The sequence below is a fragment of the Scyliorhinus canicula genome, chromosome 13, assembly GCF_902713615.1.
Source record: "Scyliorhinus canicula chromosome 13, sScyCan1.1, whole genome shotgun sequence".
Taxonomy (NCBI): domain Eukaryota; kingdom Metazoa; phylum Chordata; class Chondrichthyes; order Carcharhiniformes; family Scyliorhinidae; genus Scyliorhinus; species Scyliorhinus canicula.
Window position 1 is genome coordinate 48297083 of NC_052158.1, and position 19671 is coordinate 48316753.

Below are 19671 nucleotides of genomic sequence, written 5' to 3' on the forward strand. Positions count from 1 at the left end.
CGCATGAGTAAGTCAGTGTTTCGGTGTTCGCCGACTGTGCATAGTTCTCCTTGAGCCGTTCCATAGCTCTGGTGTAGTCAGTCGCATCTCGAATTAGCGGAAAGACACTGGAGCTAAGTCTGGAGTACAGGAGTTGCTTTTTCTCAGCCTCCGTCAGGGGAGGGTCCGCTGAAGAGATGTAGGCCTCGAAGACTGCCAGCCAGTGAACAAAGTCTTTTCTGGCGTGAGGCGACTGCGGATCCAGCTGCAGACTGTCAGGCTTGATTCTGATGTCCATGGTGAACGGAAAATCACACAGCAATAAATTGTGGTGCTAACAATTATACTCAAAGACGAGAGACAAGTACAATAGAGGCTTTATTGCTGTGCGATGCTATTCCTTCATTTGCAACTGTAGACTAGGGTCTGAGTGACTCACACGCATATTTATACACAAGCTCTCTATGGGCGGAGCTAGCCGGCAGGGGCTTACCGGAGGAACCTGTATTACAGGTACAGGCATACATCCCCCTACTGCAAGTACACATCACTACAGTGGTTATATCACCACATGGAGTTTGCACTTTCTCCCCGTGTCTGTCTGTGTGAGTTTCCTCCAGGTGCTCCAGTTTGCACCCAGTCCAAAGATGTGCAGCTTAGGTGGATTGACGGATAAATTGCCCCTTAGCGGCAAAGGTTATTCCATTGCCACTGACGGATTCGGCAGCGGCCAGGAACATACCTGGCACTGCTCAAGTCGTCACTGCTGTGCTTCAGCAGTACTGTTTAATTCCAAATTGAAGCAAATTGGCCAGAGTGCCCGTCACTGATGGGATTCAGTTTTCCAGGTCGGAGTCAGACTGCTTTGGTCCTGGAGGGAGATAGGCATTTGTTTATCAGAGATGGGATTTTGTGGATGAGGGAAATTAGTCAACACAAGAGATTTATATTGATTCATTGGTGGCACAGTGTTTAGCACTGCTGCCTCACAGGTTGAGCGTGGGTGACTGTATGGTGTTTTCATGTTCCCCAGTGTCTGCGTGGGCTTCTTCCGGGTGCTGCGGTTTCCTCCCACAGTCCAAAGATATGCAGGTTTGATGGATTGGCTGTGCTAAATTGCCCTGTGCCCAAAGGTTAGATAGGGTCGGAGATTGGGCCTAAATTGGGTACTCTTTCGGAGTGTCTGTGCAGACACAATGGCATGAATGGCCTCCTTATGCACTGTAGGGATTCTATGTCCTGAACTGTGAAAATGTCTCTTAAAACCCCAAGTTTATAACCTGTGCCCTGGCTGCAACTTCATTGTGACAGGAATTGTGGCAGAATCATTCCGATCTGTTGTACAGCAGCTCTCATTTCACTCAGCTTGTTTACCTCCAGCAGTTCCAGCATAGGTTACTCAGAATAGTATTAATGTCCTGTCAAATGTTCACTTCAACTCCAGATGCTGTAATTCAGACTTTCTTTTTTGTCATTTTTGCTAAGCAGAGGATGCCTCTGATGAGATGGAACTGGCCATCTCTATAGGTGTTTAGTTATTTCTCTTCCTGCACCTAGTGGTGCCAAAGGCAGACTTTCATTTGTTCCCAAAGCAGGGATTTTCCTGGAATAGGTCTCTAACCGCTCATCAAAGGCTTGTAGCTTGAGGGGCACCAGTCCACACTCAGCATGTCAGAACAGGAGTCGCTTCCACTCTTACCACCAGACACTGGTAAGGTGGAATGATTTTCCAGGTTGATACGAGTTTGAATGATTTTCCAGGTTGATACTCAACCTGTTTGGCTGTGTTTACGAATGCACTTCCCTTGGCCATCAGGTTCCTGCAGTGGGACCCAAACACAGAGCTTCTGGCTCAGAGGCAGGGACGCTACTCAGTGCTGCAAGGCCACATCAATCGGTGCTTTGGAGAATGGACCTGTCATTAATGACCTTACAATGAACTGCCTCTCACTTTCCCGACTTACTTTGCAAGTAGTAAATGTCATACCATCAAGCCATTATGAACAAACTAAAATTAATATATTTATTAATGTCAGATTTTAGACAGTGTAATAGTCCTTACTTTTTGTTTTATGATTATTGATCTGTGGACCCATAATCGGGGTGTGCCTTTAAGCAGAAGACTCGGTTGAAACAGTCTGCTTTTCAGGATACCGTGTTCCGAGGTTATGTTTCTGGAGAGCAGAGGCCAGACTGCTCAGCACCGGATGAATCTTAGGAACCGGTTTTGGAGGAAGTCGGTTCGATAGGTTAACTGGCAACCACTGCGCCACCCTGCTGCCCCTGTCCATTTAATTATAATACTGTACATCATAGAAAGTGACTTGTGTGAACGTTACAAACCTGGTGACTGCAGTTTATTGGCTCACCCAAGGACCTCAGGTATTTCAAATAAAATAATTTTACCTGTGTTGCGATTCCGGTTGTCTGGTAGGATGTTTTGGAAGAATACGTGATTGAAGAGATGGTGTGAAGGGGAGGATTTCAGAGTTCTGCGGCATTGGGACCATTTTGGGGGAGGTGGGACCTGTACTGGACAGGTTACACCTGGGAAGGATTGGGACTGATATCCCAGGGGGCCGGCGGGGGGGGGGGGGGGGGGGGGGGGGGAAGGTTCTTGCTAGAGCAATTCAAGGGGCACAAAACATTCGTAGGGGTGGTATCCAGACCACCAAACTGCAGTGGTAATGTTGGGAATAGGATTAGATGAAAAATCAGAGATGTATCTGATAAAGGAACATCTGTGATAATGGGTGACTTTAATCTGCATATAGATTGGCTGAGTCAAATGAATCACTGTACAATAAAGGAGAAATTTCTGGATTATCTATGGGATAGTTTTCTGGACCAATATGTTGAAGAACCAACAAGGGAACAGGGCATCTTGGACTGGGTGTTGTGCAATGAGAAAGGATTAATAATAATCGTTATTATTGTCACAAGTAGGCTTAGATACGCTGCAATAAAGTGACTGTGAAAATCCCTGGACGCCACACTCCCTAGTTCAGGTGTACCGAGGGAGAATTCAGAATGTCCAATTCACCTAACAGCACGTCATTCGGGACTTGTGGGAGGAAATCAGAGCATGCAGGAGAAATCCATGTAACACGGGAAGAATGTGCAGACTCTGCACAGACAGTGAACCAAGCCGGAAATCGAACCTGGCACTGTGAAGCAACTGTGATAACCACTGCGCTACTGTGCCTCCAATAGTGGCAATCTAGTTGAGAAGAATCTTTGGCAATGAGTGACCAAAATATGACAGAATTCTTTATCAAGGTGGATAGTGAGTTAGTTGATTCTGAGACCAGGGTCCTGAACCTCAATAAAGGTAACTATGATGGTATGAGACATGAGCTGGCTATGACAGACTGGGAAACATTACTGAAAGGAAGGCCAGTGGACAGGCAAAAGTGGCATTCAAGGAACGAATAGGTGAACTCCAAAAGTTGTTTATTCCTATTTGGCGCAAAAGTAGAAACGGAACTGTGGCCAAACCATGACTTACAAGGGATAGTATTAGGTTTAAAGAAGAGGCATACAAATTAGTAAGAAAAAGCAATAGACCGGAGGATTGGGAACAGTTTAAAATTCAGCAAGGGTGGACCAAGGTTATGATTAAGAAGGGGAAAATACAATTTGAAAGTAAGCTAGTGGGCAACATAAAAACTGACTGTAAAAGTTTCTATAGTTACGTAAAGAGAAAAAGAATGATAACTTATGGAGGCCCCTTACAGTCAGAAACTGGGAATTATAACGGGGATCAAAGAAATGGCTGAGGAACTAAATTTGTACTTTGCTTCTGTCTTGACAAAGGAAGACATGAATAATGTACCAGAACTTCTGAGAAACACAGTTTTGGTGAGGAGTTGAAGGAAATTAGTATCAGTAAAGAAATGGAGAAATTAATGGGATTAAAGGCGGACAAATCTCCAGGGTATGATAATCTTCATCCCAGAGCATTTAAGGAAGTGTCCTGGTCATTTTCCAAAATTCTTTGGACTCTGGAATGGTTCCTACAGATTGGGCGGTAGCTAATATAGCCCCGCTATTCAAAAAGGAGATAGAGAAAGCAGGAATCTATAGACCAATGAACCTAACGTCGAAAGTAGGGAAGTTGCTGGAGTCCATTATCAAGGATTTCACAGCACAGTGGTGTAATCAGACAAGGTCAGTATGGATTTACAAAGGAAAAATCATGCTTGACAAATCTACTGGAAGTTTCTGAAGGTGTAACTCGTAGAGTTGACCAGGGAGAACCAGTGGATGTGGTTTATTTAGACTTTCAGAAGACTTTCGACAAGGTGTCACAGCAGATTACTACCTAAAGTTAAAGCGCATGGCATTACGGGTAGTATCTTTAAATAGATAGAAAGCTGACAGGAAGCAAAAAGTTGAAATAAATGGGCTTTTTTTAATTGGCTGGGCGTGACTAGTGGGGTACTGCAGGGATCTGTGCTAGGACCACAGCTGTTAACATCATCATGATTTGGACAAGGGAACTAAATGTATTATCTCCAAATTTACAGATGATACAAAGTTGAGTGGGAAGGTGAGCTGTGAGGAGGATGCAGAGATGCTTCAGTGGGATTTGGACAGGCTGAGTGAGTGGCCATGTGCATGGCAGACACAATGTAATGTGGATAAATGTGATGTTATCCACTTTGGTAGCGAAAATAGGGAGGCAGATTATTATTTGAATGGGTGTAAATTGAGAGAGATGGATACTCAGCGAGACTTTGGTGTCCTCATGCATCAGTCATTGAAAGTAAGCATACAGGTACAGCAGACAGTAAAGAAGGTAAATGGTATGTTGGCCTTCATAGCAAGAGAATTTGAGAAAGATGTTTTACTACAACTGAATTGGGCATTGGTGAGGCCACACCAGAAGTATTGGTGTCCTTATCTGAGGAAGAATGTTCTTGTTATGGAGCAAGTGCAGCAAAGGTTTCCAGGCTGATTCCTGGGATATTGGGAGAGACGAAGTCAAAAAATTCTAAGAGGATAAGATAGGGTTGATTCAGAAAGAATGTTCCCGATGGTGGGGGAGTGCAGAAAAGGGGGGGGAGGGGGTCATAATTTGAGGATAAGGGGTAAACATTTTAGGACTGAGGTGAGGAGAAATTTCTTCACCCAGAGAGGGGAATCTGTGGAATTCACTGCCACAGAAAGTAGTTGAGGCCAAAATGTTGTGTAATTTCAAGAAGGAATTAAATATAGCTCTTCGGGCTCAAGGGATATGGGGAGGAAGGCAAGATCAGGGTATTGGACTTGATGGTCAGCCATGATCATAATGAATGGCAGAGCAGGCTCAAAGGACCAAATGGCCTTCTCCTGCTTCTATTTTCTATGTGTCTATAGATCAAATGGGGCTGGAATTGACTGCGCTCTAGCTCAGGGTGTTGTGACAACATAAGCAAAAAAAAACAATTGACAGAGATTAATGGGATGAAATAAACATCCCAGAGTATTTACAACATAGAATCAGGAAGATGGTGTATGTGTTTGGTGATGTAATTGAGGCATGTGCAGAGGGTACCGGAAATATTCAGATCAGGAAATAACCCACTCCCTCTCTCATCATTTGACTGCCCCCAACTGCCACCTCCCCCCCGCCACGATTAAATGTCCCTTATTTTAGTTCCTCAGAGTTGATCACTTTAGAGCCAATCTCTCAGTCACTGTCACATCAGCAGAAGATGCAGAAGTTTGAGAACACGCATGAACAGATTCAAAAACAGCTTCTTCCCCGCTGTTACAAGACTCCTGAATGACCCTCTTAGGGTCTGAACTGATCTTATGGACTGAACTGATCTTTCAAAGCATCTTCTCTACAGTTGTAGCATTAAATACTGTATATTTCAACCGGTCTATGTTTATGTATTTTCATTATGTATCCTCACGTATTTATATCATAGATGTTCTATGTTTTCATGGATGGAGCGATCTGTGAGGACTGTACACACAGCAATACTTTTCACTGTACCTCGGTACACATGACAATAAATCTAAATCTAATCTAAAATCTAACTTCTCAAGCAAGAGGAACTCCCAAAGCACAGTTTCTGCCTTAGGCAGAGAATCACTCCGAGCCACTCCATAAGTAACACAGTCACTCCCAAAGTCACAGTGTTACTACCCAAGTCACAGTGTTACTCCCTGAGTTATGGTGTTCTTTCCCGAGTCACATTGTTACTCCACAATTCCAAGAGACACTCCCCGAGTAACAGTGCCACTCCCCAAGTCACAGTTACTCCCCGAGTTACAGCATAACTCCACATGTCCCAGAGTCATGCCCTGATTAATCGTCACTTCCTAAGTTCAATCTTCTTTCCCAGTCTTTTCTCTACTTCTCCCTCCCAACACCCTCTCTCCTGTGCAAATGCTGATACCACAACTGCACATCATCGCTGCCTTGGACGCTGTGGGTCTTCCTCTTCTGATCTGCTGTCAAACACACTTGAGGATACACATCCCACACTGATATTATCAGTTTGAAAGCCACAGAGGATGAAGAATGCTATTCTCACACTGGAAATCTCAAAAATGTGAAGGAGCAGTTGTTCTGCAATGGCATCCTGTACTATCAACGCTCATCAGGAATGAATATTGTGAGTAATCAAGATTCCTATGAATTTTATCCCATAATATCAACACTAATGTTCAGGCAGTCTGAAATCAGGTGTGGAATGTCCCTTATATTGTGTGAGATCTATTTTACCAGATGCTTTGTGTTGAATTGTTTGATTGGAACAAACCCAACCTGGAATGAGCCTGGAAGTTGGGATATTCATTTCAAAGTGGTGGAATACCCTGGGAGTCAGGCGAGGTGACCGTGGAACGAGTGAGGAAGAGGTTGGGTGAGGAGGAGGGTTGGATGGAAGGCCTATCTCAGAGAACTATGTTGTATCCATGCCAACTGATGCCCCGGCCCCTTCAACACTCCATTGCATCCCATGCCCCCCAACCATGACCCCTGCATACCTTCCAAGCAACTTCTGCATCCAGCCACTCCCATTATTCCTCATACCCTCCATGCCAACCTCTGTCCCTCATCCAGTTCACATGGTCCTTTTTAACCTCTATACCAATTCTATACTAATTCAAACCAGCCCATGCCTCCCAACCAATGCTCTTACACCACCCATACAAATTCACCTATTATCCACAATGGGCAGACCTCAGGACACATGTTGAGGTTAAATAAAATGAAGTTCCAGGTGTCTGTTGCGGACTTAATTTTTTTAACCATTAATTAATTTAAAAAAACAATTAGCACATTTACATTCCTTATAACAAACATTTCATTAAATTATATCATGTTTAAAAAAAGCATTGAAATTCATAGTTGCACTTCAAGTGTCCATTGCCACTTGGTGCTGTCAATCAAAATTATATGGCAGGCACTCTACTGTGACAATGGATGGTTGAAAAATGTGTCATGTAAAACATTAATCCAGCCAATCACTGAGGCTTATGTCAACAGACATTGTAAAAGGCAATCATTTTTAAACCTCCAGTTTCTTCGGAGTTAAAGGCAGGAGGTTTAAATGCCTGGATAGCTCAACAGCTCCTTTTGAAAGTTCATCTTGACACTTCTGAAATTATTTCTGACAGTTCTTTGAGTTCCTCGTTCCAATAAGTTTACGTACATTTCACTCACATTCATTTCTACTTTCAGTGATGTCAAAGGGCAGCTTACGTCCCACAAAGATCTCTGGGGACCATATACTCCACAAAAGCATACCCTACCTATCCAAACAAATCAACAGAGTTCAGACTTGCTTCTATTGGGTATTATAATCCCAGACCAGACCCCAACAGTGGATAGGATTGTGGACACAAACTCCAATATTTCATTTTAATTTTGAAAGACCGAGGAAGGGATATCTCATTCCAGGAGTGATTGCCCAAGGAAATAGAGATATGGTATATTACTAACACAGTATTAAAATTTCTTTAACATCACACCAGAATATAGCTTACAATTACCCCATACAGTGAATACAATACCCTGAATCTTTATTCCTACTTAAACAAGAAAACGTAATCTCAGCTCTCAATCAGTAGCAATGGCACATAGGATACTTGCTTTACAGAGTTGTTCTTTGAGAAAGAAACATCTTCCGACACTGCTTTAAAGACAAGATCTGACTTCTGTCAGATCCATGCAGAAACTCTGGCCGAGATTCTCCTTTCCAGGGATTCAGTCCCCATGCCGGCGGGAAAACCGGCGCCAACGACTCCGCCGTCAACGGGACCCCAAGGTGAGGAATTCTCACCTGTTTCGGGGGCTAGGTGGACGGCGGAGGGGTTGGCACCGCTGCAGCAGGCGCCGAAGGGAGTGCGCAAGTTTGCGCATGTGCCAAAGGACCGGCGTGATCGCGCGCATGCGCGACACCGCCGGGATGTTTTGGCGCATGCGCGGGGGATTCTCTTCTCTGCGCAGGCCACGGCAGAGCCCTACAGGGGTCGCCGCGGAAGGAAGGAGTGCCCCCACAGCACTGGCCTGCCCGCAGTTCAGTGGGCCCTGATCTCTGGTCATGTCACCGTGGGGGTTCCCCTCCGGGGTCGGATCCCCAGCGCCCCCCGGAGGACCGCCCCAGCCGACTTACCTGCCAGGTCCTGCCGTATGGAACCATACGCAACCCACGCCGGGACAGGCCAAAGAACGGATGGCCGCTCGGCCCTTCGGGGCTGGGAGAATTGCCAGGGGGGCGCTGCCAAAGGCCCCCGACCGGCGTGGCGTGAACCCTGCCCCAGCCCGAAAAACGGCGGCGGAGAAAACGGCAGCCGGCGTCGGGGTGGGATTCGCGCCAACCCCTCTGGGGATTCTCCGACCTGGCCGGGGCGGGGGGGGGGTTGGAGAATCCCGCCCTCTGTCTTTACGTCTTCACAAGCTGTTTCTCAGCTTGCCTCAACTCACCCTTGTCCTCAGACATGTCTGCACTGATTTATAGACTGTTAATCTCTTTAACTGACCGGCAGAGAGCAAAAGCTGACGTGTGGTCACTGCTTCATCCAGAACTGCACTGACTTGCTTTTCCTACAAAATGCTGGAAACCTTAGCTCCACCCAGTAATGGCATCCTCTTATCATGCTGAAATCTAATCAACTCCTCAAGGAAAGCTCTTAATCAAAGCAAAATTTGATTCGCCAAAGTTTTTTACGATGGCTAAATTGCACTGCTGGCTCCCAAATATAGATTGCTTTTCAAACTAGGATTCATTTGAAAACATGACTGCAAGTAAAACACACACCAGGAATATAAGAATTAGGAACACAAGTCAGTAATTCAGCCCGTTGAGCCAGCTCCACCATTCAATCAGATCATGGCTGATCTCTTCTTGGTCTCAAACCCATCGCCCCACCCCTTTCCCATATCCCTTTAACCCCATCTCCCATATCCCTTTCACCCTTCTTAAAAAATAAGAAGTAGATCTATCTCCTTCTTGATAATCTTTCATAACTCCCATTCCACCCCACTATGAGGCAGTGAGTTCCACAAAATCACTGACCCTCTGTAAGAAGTAGTTCTTCCGTATCTGAGTTCTAAATCTACTGCCTCTCAACCTAAATCTGTGACCTCTTGTTCTAGATTGCCCTACAAGGGGGAACATTTGGTCTCAGTTTACTTTATCAAACCCTTTTACTGTCTTATATACCTCGCTCAGATTCTCTCTCATCCTTCTGAACTCCAGCGAGTACAAGTCCAAACAGTTTGATCTCTCCTCATACGTCAACCCTTTCATCCCCACAAAAAATCTGGTGAATCTCCCCTGAACTGCCTCCAATGCCACTACATCTTTTCTCAAATAAGGATCCCAAACCTGGATACAATACTCCAGATATGGTCTCACCAACACTTTAGACAATTGCAACAACACTTCTCTATTTTTATACTCCAGTCTTTTCGCAACAAACGCTAACAATCCATTTGCCTTTTTAATTACATGCTACACCTGCATATCGACTTTCTGCAATTCATGAACAAAGACACCACATACCTCTGCCCAGACGCATTTTGAATCTGCTTTCCATTTAGATAATAATTTTCCTTTTTGTTTTTCTGGTTTTAACTCTAACCCAGGCTTTTAACCCTTACTGCACCAAATACCTAAAATACAATACATCTGAAATTCCTACATTCATCACATGGGTCAAACTTGCACAAGTTAGTTTTCAGACATCTCTCACTCAAAACCACACGCATGGAGGCAGCTGCTGATAATTTCCATGGACAGTTGGGACCGTGAAACCTGCAAATCCCAACCCAGCCCATTCCCGATCCCACAAAAATGGGAGGTGCTGTCATCAGGGGCACAGGACTCACTGATTGGGCCTCTTCTGCCATTGTCATCATGATGGAGAGGCTCTCTATAATGTCAAAATCCAGAGAGAAAAATATCCCTCAAAGGGGGAAAATAATGGGGTCGAGGAGGTAGAATTGGAGGGTTGGGCCCTAATGCCTGCTGTACCTTTCCCATTTCCGTGACCTCAGCTGTACCAGAGATATGTCAAGCAGCAGATGTCTCTGCACTGGGCTGTTGCTAGCCAGAAGGTGCAGCCGGTACAATCTGTGACAGAATCTGCCTCATTACATTACAAAAGCTGAGAATGAACCTTATTCTGCTGAAGAATCTTTGTTCCTTTGTAGATGCTGTTGAAGAATCTAATTGTCTCTTTGTAGATGATGCTGAAGAATCTCATTGTCTCTTTGTAGATGATGCTGAAGAATTTCATTGTTCCTTTGTAGATGTTGTTGAAGAATTTCATTGTTTCTTTGTAGATGCTGCTGAAGAATCTCATTGTCTCTTTGTAGATGATGCTGAAGAATCTCATTGTCTCTTTGCAGATTCTGGCTAATGCCTGTCTTAAGTTCAGTCAAAGTTTGCTGAAGCAAGTCGGAAGTGGCCTGATAACTTTCTCCACTTTGAACCTGTTCCTGATGTAAGCGAAGAGGTTTCAGATCAGCTTCATTCTCTTCACCAGCAGTATGGGCCTGATGTTGTCCGCGTTCTGGTGGAGACGACGGAGATTCTGTTCCCAAAGCTGCAGGTTCATCACTGTAAAGTTCTAAGCGCCCTCCCTCCACCTTAGCAGCCAGAGCATCACAGGCCTCCTCCTTCACACAAGCCACAATATTTAACTTGAACTCATTAACACTACCCACCAAATCAGACATCTTACGCTCCTGACACTCCTCTCCCTCCTCCACTGCAGCTGCCATACCACATTGCTGTGAGGTATTCACCTCCGTCCCTTCATCAGCTCTTTCAGGAATCTCGGCCGCTGCTGCCAACTCTCCTCCATCACCATCTGATGTGTCCATGGACACCTGTGTATCTGTCAGAAGAAGAAAATCACAATTATTATCTTTTGTCACATAGATTAACTCTCCTACTGATGGTTTAAACACTCAGCTGCTGACATCACCTTCACCCATCCCCATATCTGATCCACCATTGGTTATCCTGGGGTTGGAGAGGCCAAACAGCTTCCTCGTGACCTCCTCCTGTTCCGTCAGCTTCTTGATGTACGGAACTTGCCCTCCAGTCAACGAGCTCTTCTGGATGTTATGGGCCAGCTTTATCTAAAGGAAGAAATTAAAATGAAAAAGAAATCATGGCCAGACTTTGCTGTGCTGTCTTGTGACACATTTTCCAATTATGTCAAAGGTGGAGCCATCTCTAAAGCAAACTGCACTTTACAAAACCTCATGAAATTAGTAAAGAATCATCATGTGATCTTTCTATATTTCCAACTCAAAAACTGGGATTCAAATATTCAAAAATGAACATATGTATGTTTAATATTGCCCTCTTGTCCATTGCAAACTTGTGCATGAGCAGCACCTTCTATACAGATTGATGTCTTCTTTTAGTGATGTTTGGTAATTTGGTCAAAGGTTAAATTGACCCTTTTGAAACGATTGAACTGATGGCGGGAGAGATTGCAGACAGACACTGCTGAGGCAGACAGTGCTTTGGAAAGCAGTTAGTTCTCAGTGTAAGGGAAGCAGATGAGCCACAGTATGAATGCGCTAGTGCTTTGGAGGTCTGATGACCGTCAATGATTTTTCGCACACATCGCATGTGGATGGCTTGTCTCCTGTGTGAATGTGTTACTTTGCGCAGAGGGAAGGTTACTCAGGGAACGATGTGTCACATACCATACAAATGAATATTTTGGTGTGCGCAAAAGTGAGTCCGAGTATAATTAGTCACATACCTTGCATGGTAAGGGTTTCTCTCCTGTGTGTGTGCGTTGATACTGATGGAGAGTCGATGATTTGTCACACACCTCATATATGAAGTGTTTCTCCCCTGTGCAAGTGAGTCGGTGTTTGTACAGGTGCGATGACTGCAAGAATGATTTGTCACACACCTCACAATTGAAGGGCTTTTTTCCTGTGTGAATGTGTTGGTGTGCACGGAAAGTTGCTAACTTGGAGAATGATTTGTCACACACCTTGCATGTGAAGGGCTTCTCTCCCGTGTGAACTCGTTGATGGGCACGGAGGGTCGATGATTGCGAGAATGATTTGTCACACACCTCGCAACTGAAAGGCTTCTCTCCTGTGTGAATGCGTTGGTGTTCTCGGAGGGTCGATAACTTGGAGAATGACTTGTCACACACCTTGCACCTAAAGGGCTTCTCTCCTGTATGAATGCGTTGGTGTGCACGGAGGGCTGATGACTCTGAGAATGATTTGTTACACACCTTGCACGTGAAGGGCTTCTCTCCTGTGTGAACACGTTGATGGACACGGAGGGTTGATGAGTCGGAGAATGATTTATCACACACCTCGCACCTGAAGGGTTTCTCTCCTGTGTGAACACGGTGATGGACACGGAGGCTCGATGACTGCGAGAATGATTTGTCACACACTTCACACCTGAAGGGCTTCTCTCCTGTGTGAACACGTTGGTGTTCACGAAGGGTCGATAACCTGGAGAATGATTTGTTACACGTCTTGCATCTGAAGGGCTTTTCTCCTGTGTGAGTGCGTTGGTGTACACGGAGGGCTGATGACTCTGAGAATGATTTGTTACACACCTCGCAACTAAAGGGTTTCTCTCCTGTGTGAATGCGTTGGTGTGCCCGGAGAGTCGATGAATCTGAGAATGATTTGTCACACACTGTGCAACTGAAGGGCTTCTCGCCTGTGTGAACACGTTGGTGTACACGGAGGGCCGAGGACACTGAGAATGATTTGTCACACACCGTGCAACTGAAGGGCTTCTCTCCTGTATGAGTGCGTTGGTGTTCACGAAGGGTCGATAACGTGGAGAATGATTTGTCACACGTCTTGCACCTGAAGGGCTTTTCCCCTGTGTGAACACGTTGATGGACACGGAGGGCTGATGACTCTGAGAATGATTTGTCACACACCTCGCAACTGAAGGGTTTCTCTCCTGTGTGAACACGTTGATGGACACGGAGGGCCGATGACACTGAGAATGTTTTGTCACATACCGTGCAACTGAAGGGCTTCTCTCCTGTGTGAACACGTTGATGGACACGGAGGCTCCATGACTGCGAGAATGATTTGTCACACACCTCGCACCTGAAGGGTTTCTCTCCTGTGTGAACACGTTGATGGATACGGAGGCTCCATGACTGCGAGAATGATCTGCCACACACCTCGCACCTGAATGGTTTCTCTCCTGTATGAACTCGTTGGTGGACACGGAGGCTCCATGACTGTGAGAATAATTTGTCACACACCTCGCACCTGAAGTTTGCTTACCTAATAAAAGAATGAAAAATAAATCATGGTCAAGACTTTGCTGTGCTATCTTGTAATACATTTTCTAAGTGCTGGAGACAGGTTTCAGCCTGCTCCCAGAGGACGTCTGATTAGAGATCAATCTTGTGACAAAATCAGAGCCATCTCCAAGACAACTGCATTTTACAAAAGATCATAAAATTAGTTTTAAAAATCTTGTGATATCGCTGTATTTTCAACTCAAAAACTATTTAAATTTGAGAAGATTGTCCTCTTTTTCATCATAGGGAAACTCGTGCTTAAGCACAGCTGCTGTTCAGATTGATGTCTTCTTTTGGTGATCTGGACAAAGGCTAAATTGACCTTCTTGAAATGATTGGATTGTTGGTGGGAGAGGTTGGAGACACACACTGCTGAGACAGACAGTGCTCTGGAAGGACAGGTCCCCTATGTGAACATTGGAGGGTAAACAACGCAGACAACTCAGTAAGTGAGGTGCAGTGTGAATGTGCTGGTGGCTGTGGAGGTCTGATGACCATGAGAATGATTTGTTGCACACATCACATTTGAATGGTTTGTCTCCTGTATGAATGTTTTGCTGTGTGCAGAGGGAAGGTGACTCAGGGAAAGATTTGTCACATACCGTACATGCGAATATGCAAGTCACCATACACAAGTCAATGAGTTCAAGAATAAATTGTCACACACCTTGCACAGGGTGGGCTTTCCCCATGTATGAAGATGTTGGTGTTCACGGATGCTAGTTGTTTATGTGAATAATGTGTCACACACCTCACACTTGAAGGGTTTGTCGTATCTGTCCAAATCAGATACTTCACCCAGCTCCTCAATTAAAGTTTACCCAGATGTCTTTAGTTATGAGTAGAACAAAGTATGGATACGGATATAATGCAACACACTTTATTAAATATAGTTAACCCGTAAATTACCAATTATACATACAAGAAACACACAGGATTCGACCATACTACCCGCAAAGGTGGTCTGCTAAGTTGTAGATCCGATCCCAGAGTTCCTCTGGTTCCTCTTTGCAAAGGGGATTCTTGCTGGCAGTTTCTTGCTTGCTTCCTTCCTTCTGGTCTTCAGGGTCACCTCACACATCGAGTCTTTGCTTGTCTTCTGCTCGCTCTTTTGCCTCTTCCGCTTGCTCTGCTCCTTCTGCCTCTTTTGCTTCTTCCGCTTGCCCCTGCTCCTTCTGCCTCTTTTGCTTGCTCTTTTGCTTCTTATGCTTGCTCTGCTCGTTCTGCCCCTGGTGTCTCGAAGATGCCTACGTTTATCTCCCTCCACTCGCGTTTTCCAGAAACTTCTCTGGCTTCTGGCCAATGAGGTCTTGGGTGGGCGGGGTCTCATCAGCCAATGATCCGGTTGATGACTGTTTGACAGGCCAGCTGAGCCCACCCGAGGTGCCCCATCTCTGGTGGTGGGCTGTATATGACCTGTTTCCATATAAGGTAACAGTATACTCGGTGGCGGATGGCTCGATCTGGGCTATGAACAACAGACTTCCTGAGATTTGACTGCAGTATGATTTTAAAATGACCATCGGTTTCTCACCCGTGTGAAAGCATTGATATTCACAGATGCCTACTAACCATGTGAATGATCTGTCACACCTGTTACCACGTAAAGGCTTTTTCACCTGTGTGAAGAAGCTTGTGTTTACGAAGGGTCGGTAAGCACGAGAATGATTTGTCACACACCTCACGTGCACAGTTTCTCCCCTGTGTGAGATGTTGGTGATCACGAAAGGTCCATGACTGTGAGAAGGATTTGTCACAAACACCACATCTGAATGGTTTCTCCAGAGTGAATCATCTGGTGCCTCAGGAGTACGTAGAATTCACAAACCCTTTAACACAATCATGACATCTGAATTGTTTCACTTCCTTGAGTTGCCCTTGTGCTAACAGTAGTTGTAACAGATGCACCTTAGAAGATCTTATCAACCTGTGGAGTCCCCGACATACCTCACACTTGAACAGACTACCACCTATAGGAATGAGTTAGTGGTTCATGAGCCTCGATTAATTATTTAAGCTCCCACCACACTTGAAGTCCATTCACACTTCTTCCCAGTCTCACCGTGAGCCATCACACACAGCCGAACATTTTGAAAGGTTGGTCCTGATGGAAGGTTCCACGGCACTGGCCAGTTTCAGATCTTCCCTGACCCAACTGATTTCCAATATTCACTGCCTAACCTACTCTGTGTTGATAAAAAAACTACAAAGGAACTGGATGTTTTCCCAGAATTGTGCAGTTGTTCTTGGTGATGGTCAGGATCTATCCGCAGTGTCTATCCTCTCTGTATTCTCTGGTGTAGTATGGTGCAATCCTTCTGTCGAGCAGGAAAAGGAAACATGATTTCCTCCAAACTCCCTCTCCTCCTTTGCTGAAGGGGTTGACTCCTCAGTCTGACACTGTTCCACAGTGAGTGCCAGTTTGCTATTCCCCTGTGTGGGGATCAGATACCAGTCCTTTTGTTTCCTCACTTGACTGTCACACACCCTCTTTTTCAGCAGGGACACTGGATAGTGACCAGGAGCAGACAACGTGGCTACTTTATTTCCTCCACCAGGACCCCATGTTCCCAGGCACCGTGAGGACAATGGAAGACAGTCGGGCAGAGCGTAAAGCTTGCTCTCAATTGACTATGAGCTTGTGTTGTGCTGACAATGATCAGTTTAACCCTCCGAGCAAGTGTTTAATGTAAAAAAACTCAGGATAAATGTTAATTCAATAGAGAATTTGAAATTTTGTTTCCCCAAAATATTTCAAGAAAACACACTGGGCAGGAAGTGCAGGATGCTAAGGAAAATTAGTGTCGTTGATTGAAGGGTTCTGGTTTACCCTGAGAAATTAGATACACTGAACTCACTCAGACTGCACATCGCAAATTCAGCTCTCTCACACAGCACTGGGCTCAACTATTAAATCCAAACCCAGGCTTTTGGGAAAGACCAAGGCCTCAAAGTAAAATCTTTAAAGACATTAAAAGACATTTCAATAAATGTGTGTCTGCCCCTCCCAGATAATTCCACCTCACCTTCTCATATTCAGCAATGACCCATCAACAAAACTCAGCCTGTAAATCAGAAGAGAAATGCTTCCAATAAACACCCTCGATATCCACCACACAGCCAATCAAACAGCTCAGCACAAAGCACCGAGTAAACAGGTCTGTGAGCTGGATCTTCTCACACAGCATAAGGGACATTTCCACAGCTGATTACCCACAGGATAGTCAGACTGCCTGAACATTAGTGTGGATATTGTGCAATGTAATGATTGTAAATTGTGCTCCTTCACTCACCATCTCCTGACTTGGTTTTGAGTCCCTACAGGAAGTGAAGCAGCTGTGGTAGAGGAAGAGGAGAGAATGGGCAGAGTGGGTGGGCTCTCTGATTGACGTCTCTCACAGACAATCCAAATATTTCTGCAGTAACAGGAGTTTCCTGAAGTTTGGGAAACTGACCGGGGAAACGGAGGCGACTTTGAGCAGCCGATCAGGTGGGGATTTAAACTTGTCATTGTCCCATCTGAATAAAACCTAATTGTAGCTGCTGTCTCTATTCCCGCTGGTAAATGTTTGACAGAGATTTCTAGTGTGGGAATAACATTCTTTATCCTCGGAGGCTTTCAAACTGACACCAGCAGTGTGGGATGTGTTTGACAGCAGATCAGAAGAGGAAGACCCAAAGCATCCAAAGCAGCCGTGGCCTGCAGTGGTGGACGTGCACAGGAGAGAGGGGTACGGGAGGGAGAGTGCTGGAGAGAGTGGCACATGAGATACGTTCACAGAAATCTGCCCTTTTTAACCTGGTCGGGCATACATGTGACTCCAGACCCACAGCATTGTGGTTAACTCTTAAATGTTCTTGCAAGCCATCCACTTCCATTGAAACTGCTATAAATTCTTTAATATGGAATGAAATCCGACAGATCACCTGATATCAACCGAGATACTGGAAACAAAATGACAAACCAGTTTTGTCTAACTTGCAACCTCCTCACTGACATCTGGGAGCCACTGCCAACGTTGGGAGAGCTATCTGAAAGACTAGTCGAGCAACAGCCTGATATCGTTACACTCATTGAATTATACCTTACAATGTCCCAGATACCATCATCACAATTCCTGGTTATATCCTATCCCAGCAACAGGACAGACCCACAGTGGTGTATAGCCGGGTGGGAGCAGACCAGTGTTTTTCAAACTTTTTTTCCGGTGACCCATTTTTACCAACCGGCCAATCTTCGGGACTCAGCCGCCGACCTTTGCGATCCACGCCGGTCGACCTTGACGACCCACACCAGCTGACCTTTGTGACCCACACAGGCCGACATTTGCGACCCACCATTTTCTCTTACCTTTAATGCAAGAGGTGAGCCTGCTTGGTCCTCACAATCGCATTCCAAGCAGGTTCACAAGAGGAGAGGGCTATGCACATATCGGGTGCAGGATTCAGCCGGTTCCTTTGTGCCGTCTTCATCTTTATAAGGACAGAAAATCCAACCTCGTGCATGTAGGTCGTTGTGAAGGACAAAAGCAACAAAATGCTTGTTTTACTCAGCTCCTCCAGATACTCCTCGGAGACGCTACTCCAGAATGGTGACAGTGTAATTGCCGTGTTTTTAATGTGCTGTCAAAGCTGAGGCGCAGAAGTTCAGTCAGCTTCATTTGGAGTCAGGCTTGCCAGTCCATTTACAGTTTCCTTACTAATGCTGTTTTCTTCACTGTGTCATAGCAGTGTGGGGAACATGTAGTAATTTTGGCTTTGCACTCGCAATTGGCAAACATTCATCGAGTTTTGGAAAGCTGCGATTTCTTCACAGTGCTGAAAGTAATCATCATCCTTCCTTTGAAATTTGAGGTTCAGTTCATTTAGAATTAAAAAGATGTCTGCAAGGTAAGACATAGTTAGCGTCCAAGTTTCATCAGGAACCGAATCAGCCAGAGAGGACAATTTCTCGAGGTGAATTTTGTACCTCAGTTATTCAACTCTGAGGAGCTACCCTGTTGACTGATCATTACAGTAACTCTTCAAGTGGATGAAGTCCACTGTCATAGGGATTGACTGTCCATTATTTCAATTAAATGCTTTAATGTAGTCTAAAAGGCCAGCAAAAAACATATAGCCATCCTTCAGTACACAGAGGATGACGATGTGGTGATTTCCCATGGCTTTCATTATATTCCTTGACAAACGTTCAGTTCCGTCCATGATTAAACCATGGGAAATATATACTCTCTCCAGATTATTTGAGTAATGCTAAATCGCTGGTCTTTAAAGCAGACCAAGGCAGGCCAGCAGCACGGTTCAATTCCCGTACCAGCCTCCCCGAACAGGCGCCGGAATGTGGCGACTAGGAGCTTTTCACAGTAACTTCATTGAAGCCTATTTGTGACAATAAGCGATTTTTATTTCATTTCATTCATTAATGTTTAGGGATGCAAAGCAGATCGAGGTCATAGCCTTGTTCATCATTGGTATTCACCACGCAGTCAGCCGTTGCCATGCCGTGATCGCATTTTGACCCCAGGTTCAGGTCCCAACACCTCCGGGCCGCATACGCACTGATGAGCGGGCAGTCATGCGCAGTGCGCCTGCATTTATTTAGCTGGTTGTGGCCGCTCGCAGCCGGCATTGTTAAAAGCCGGCTGCTATGGCTGTTGCGTGTAAATTCCCACAATCGGGAAGCCGCGATTGTGGTCTATTGACACCCGCCCGCAGGTCGCGACCCCCACTTTGAAAATGCCTGCTCTAGACCGTCTCTAGCCTCATGTCCACAGATCAAAAACAGACAAAGAAGCTTCCTGCTGACTGCCATCTACTGCCCACCAGCCGACTCCACTCATCTTTCACCCTCAGATGATGAATTAGTACTCCCATTTGGAGGAACTACTGATAATGGTAGGGATACAAAATGCATTCTGG

General features: G+C 45.3%; 1 protein-coding gene across 1 annotated transcript in view; it reads right to left on the reverse strand.

Annotated features, from left to right (window-relative positions):
* LOC119975597 (zinc finger protein 91-like) overlaps nt 1–14361 on the reverse strand; it is a 145166-nt gene extending 130805 nt beyond the window's left edge. The window contains exons 1-4 of the mRNA XM_038815382.1: nt 14355–14361; nt 12211–13727; nt 11416–11572; nt 10655–11325 (exon numbers count right to left, since the gene is read on the reverse strand). Coding sequence (XP_038671310.1) covers nt 10655–11325; nt 11416–11572; nt 12211–13727; nt 14355–14361 — 2352 coding nt within the window. The remainder of the gene's footprint in view (nt 1–10654; nt 11326–11415; nt 11573–12210; nt 13728–14354) is intronic.
* Between the last annotated feature and the right edge of the window lie 5310 nt (nt 14362–19671).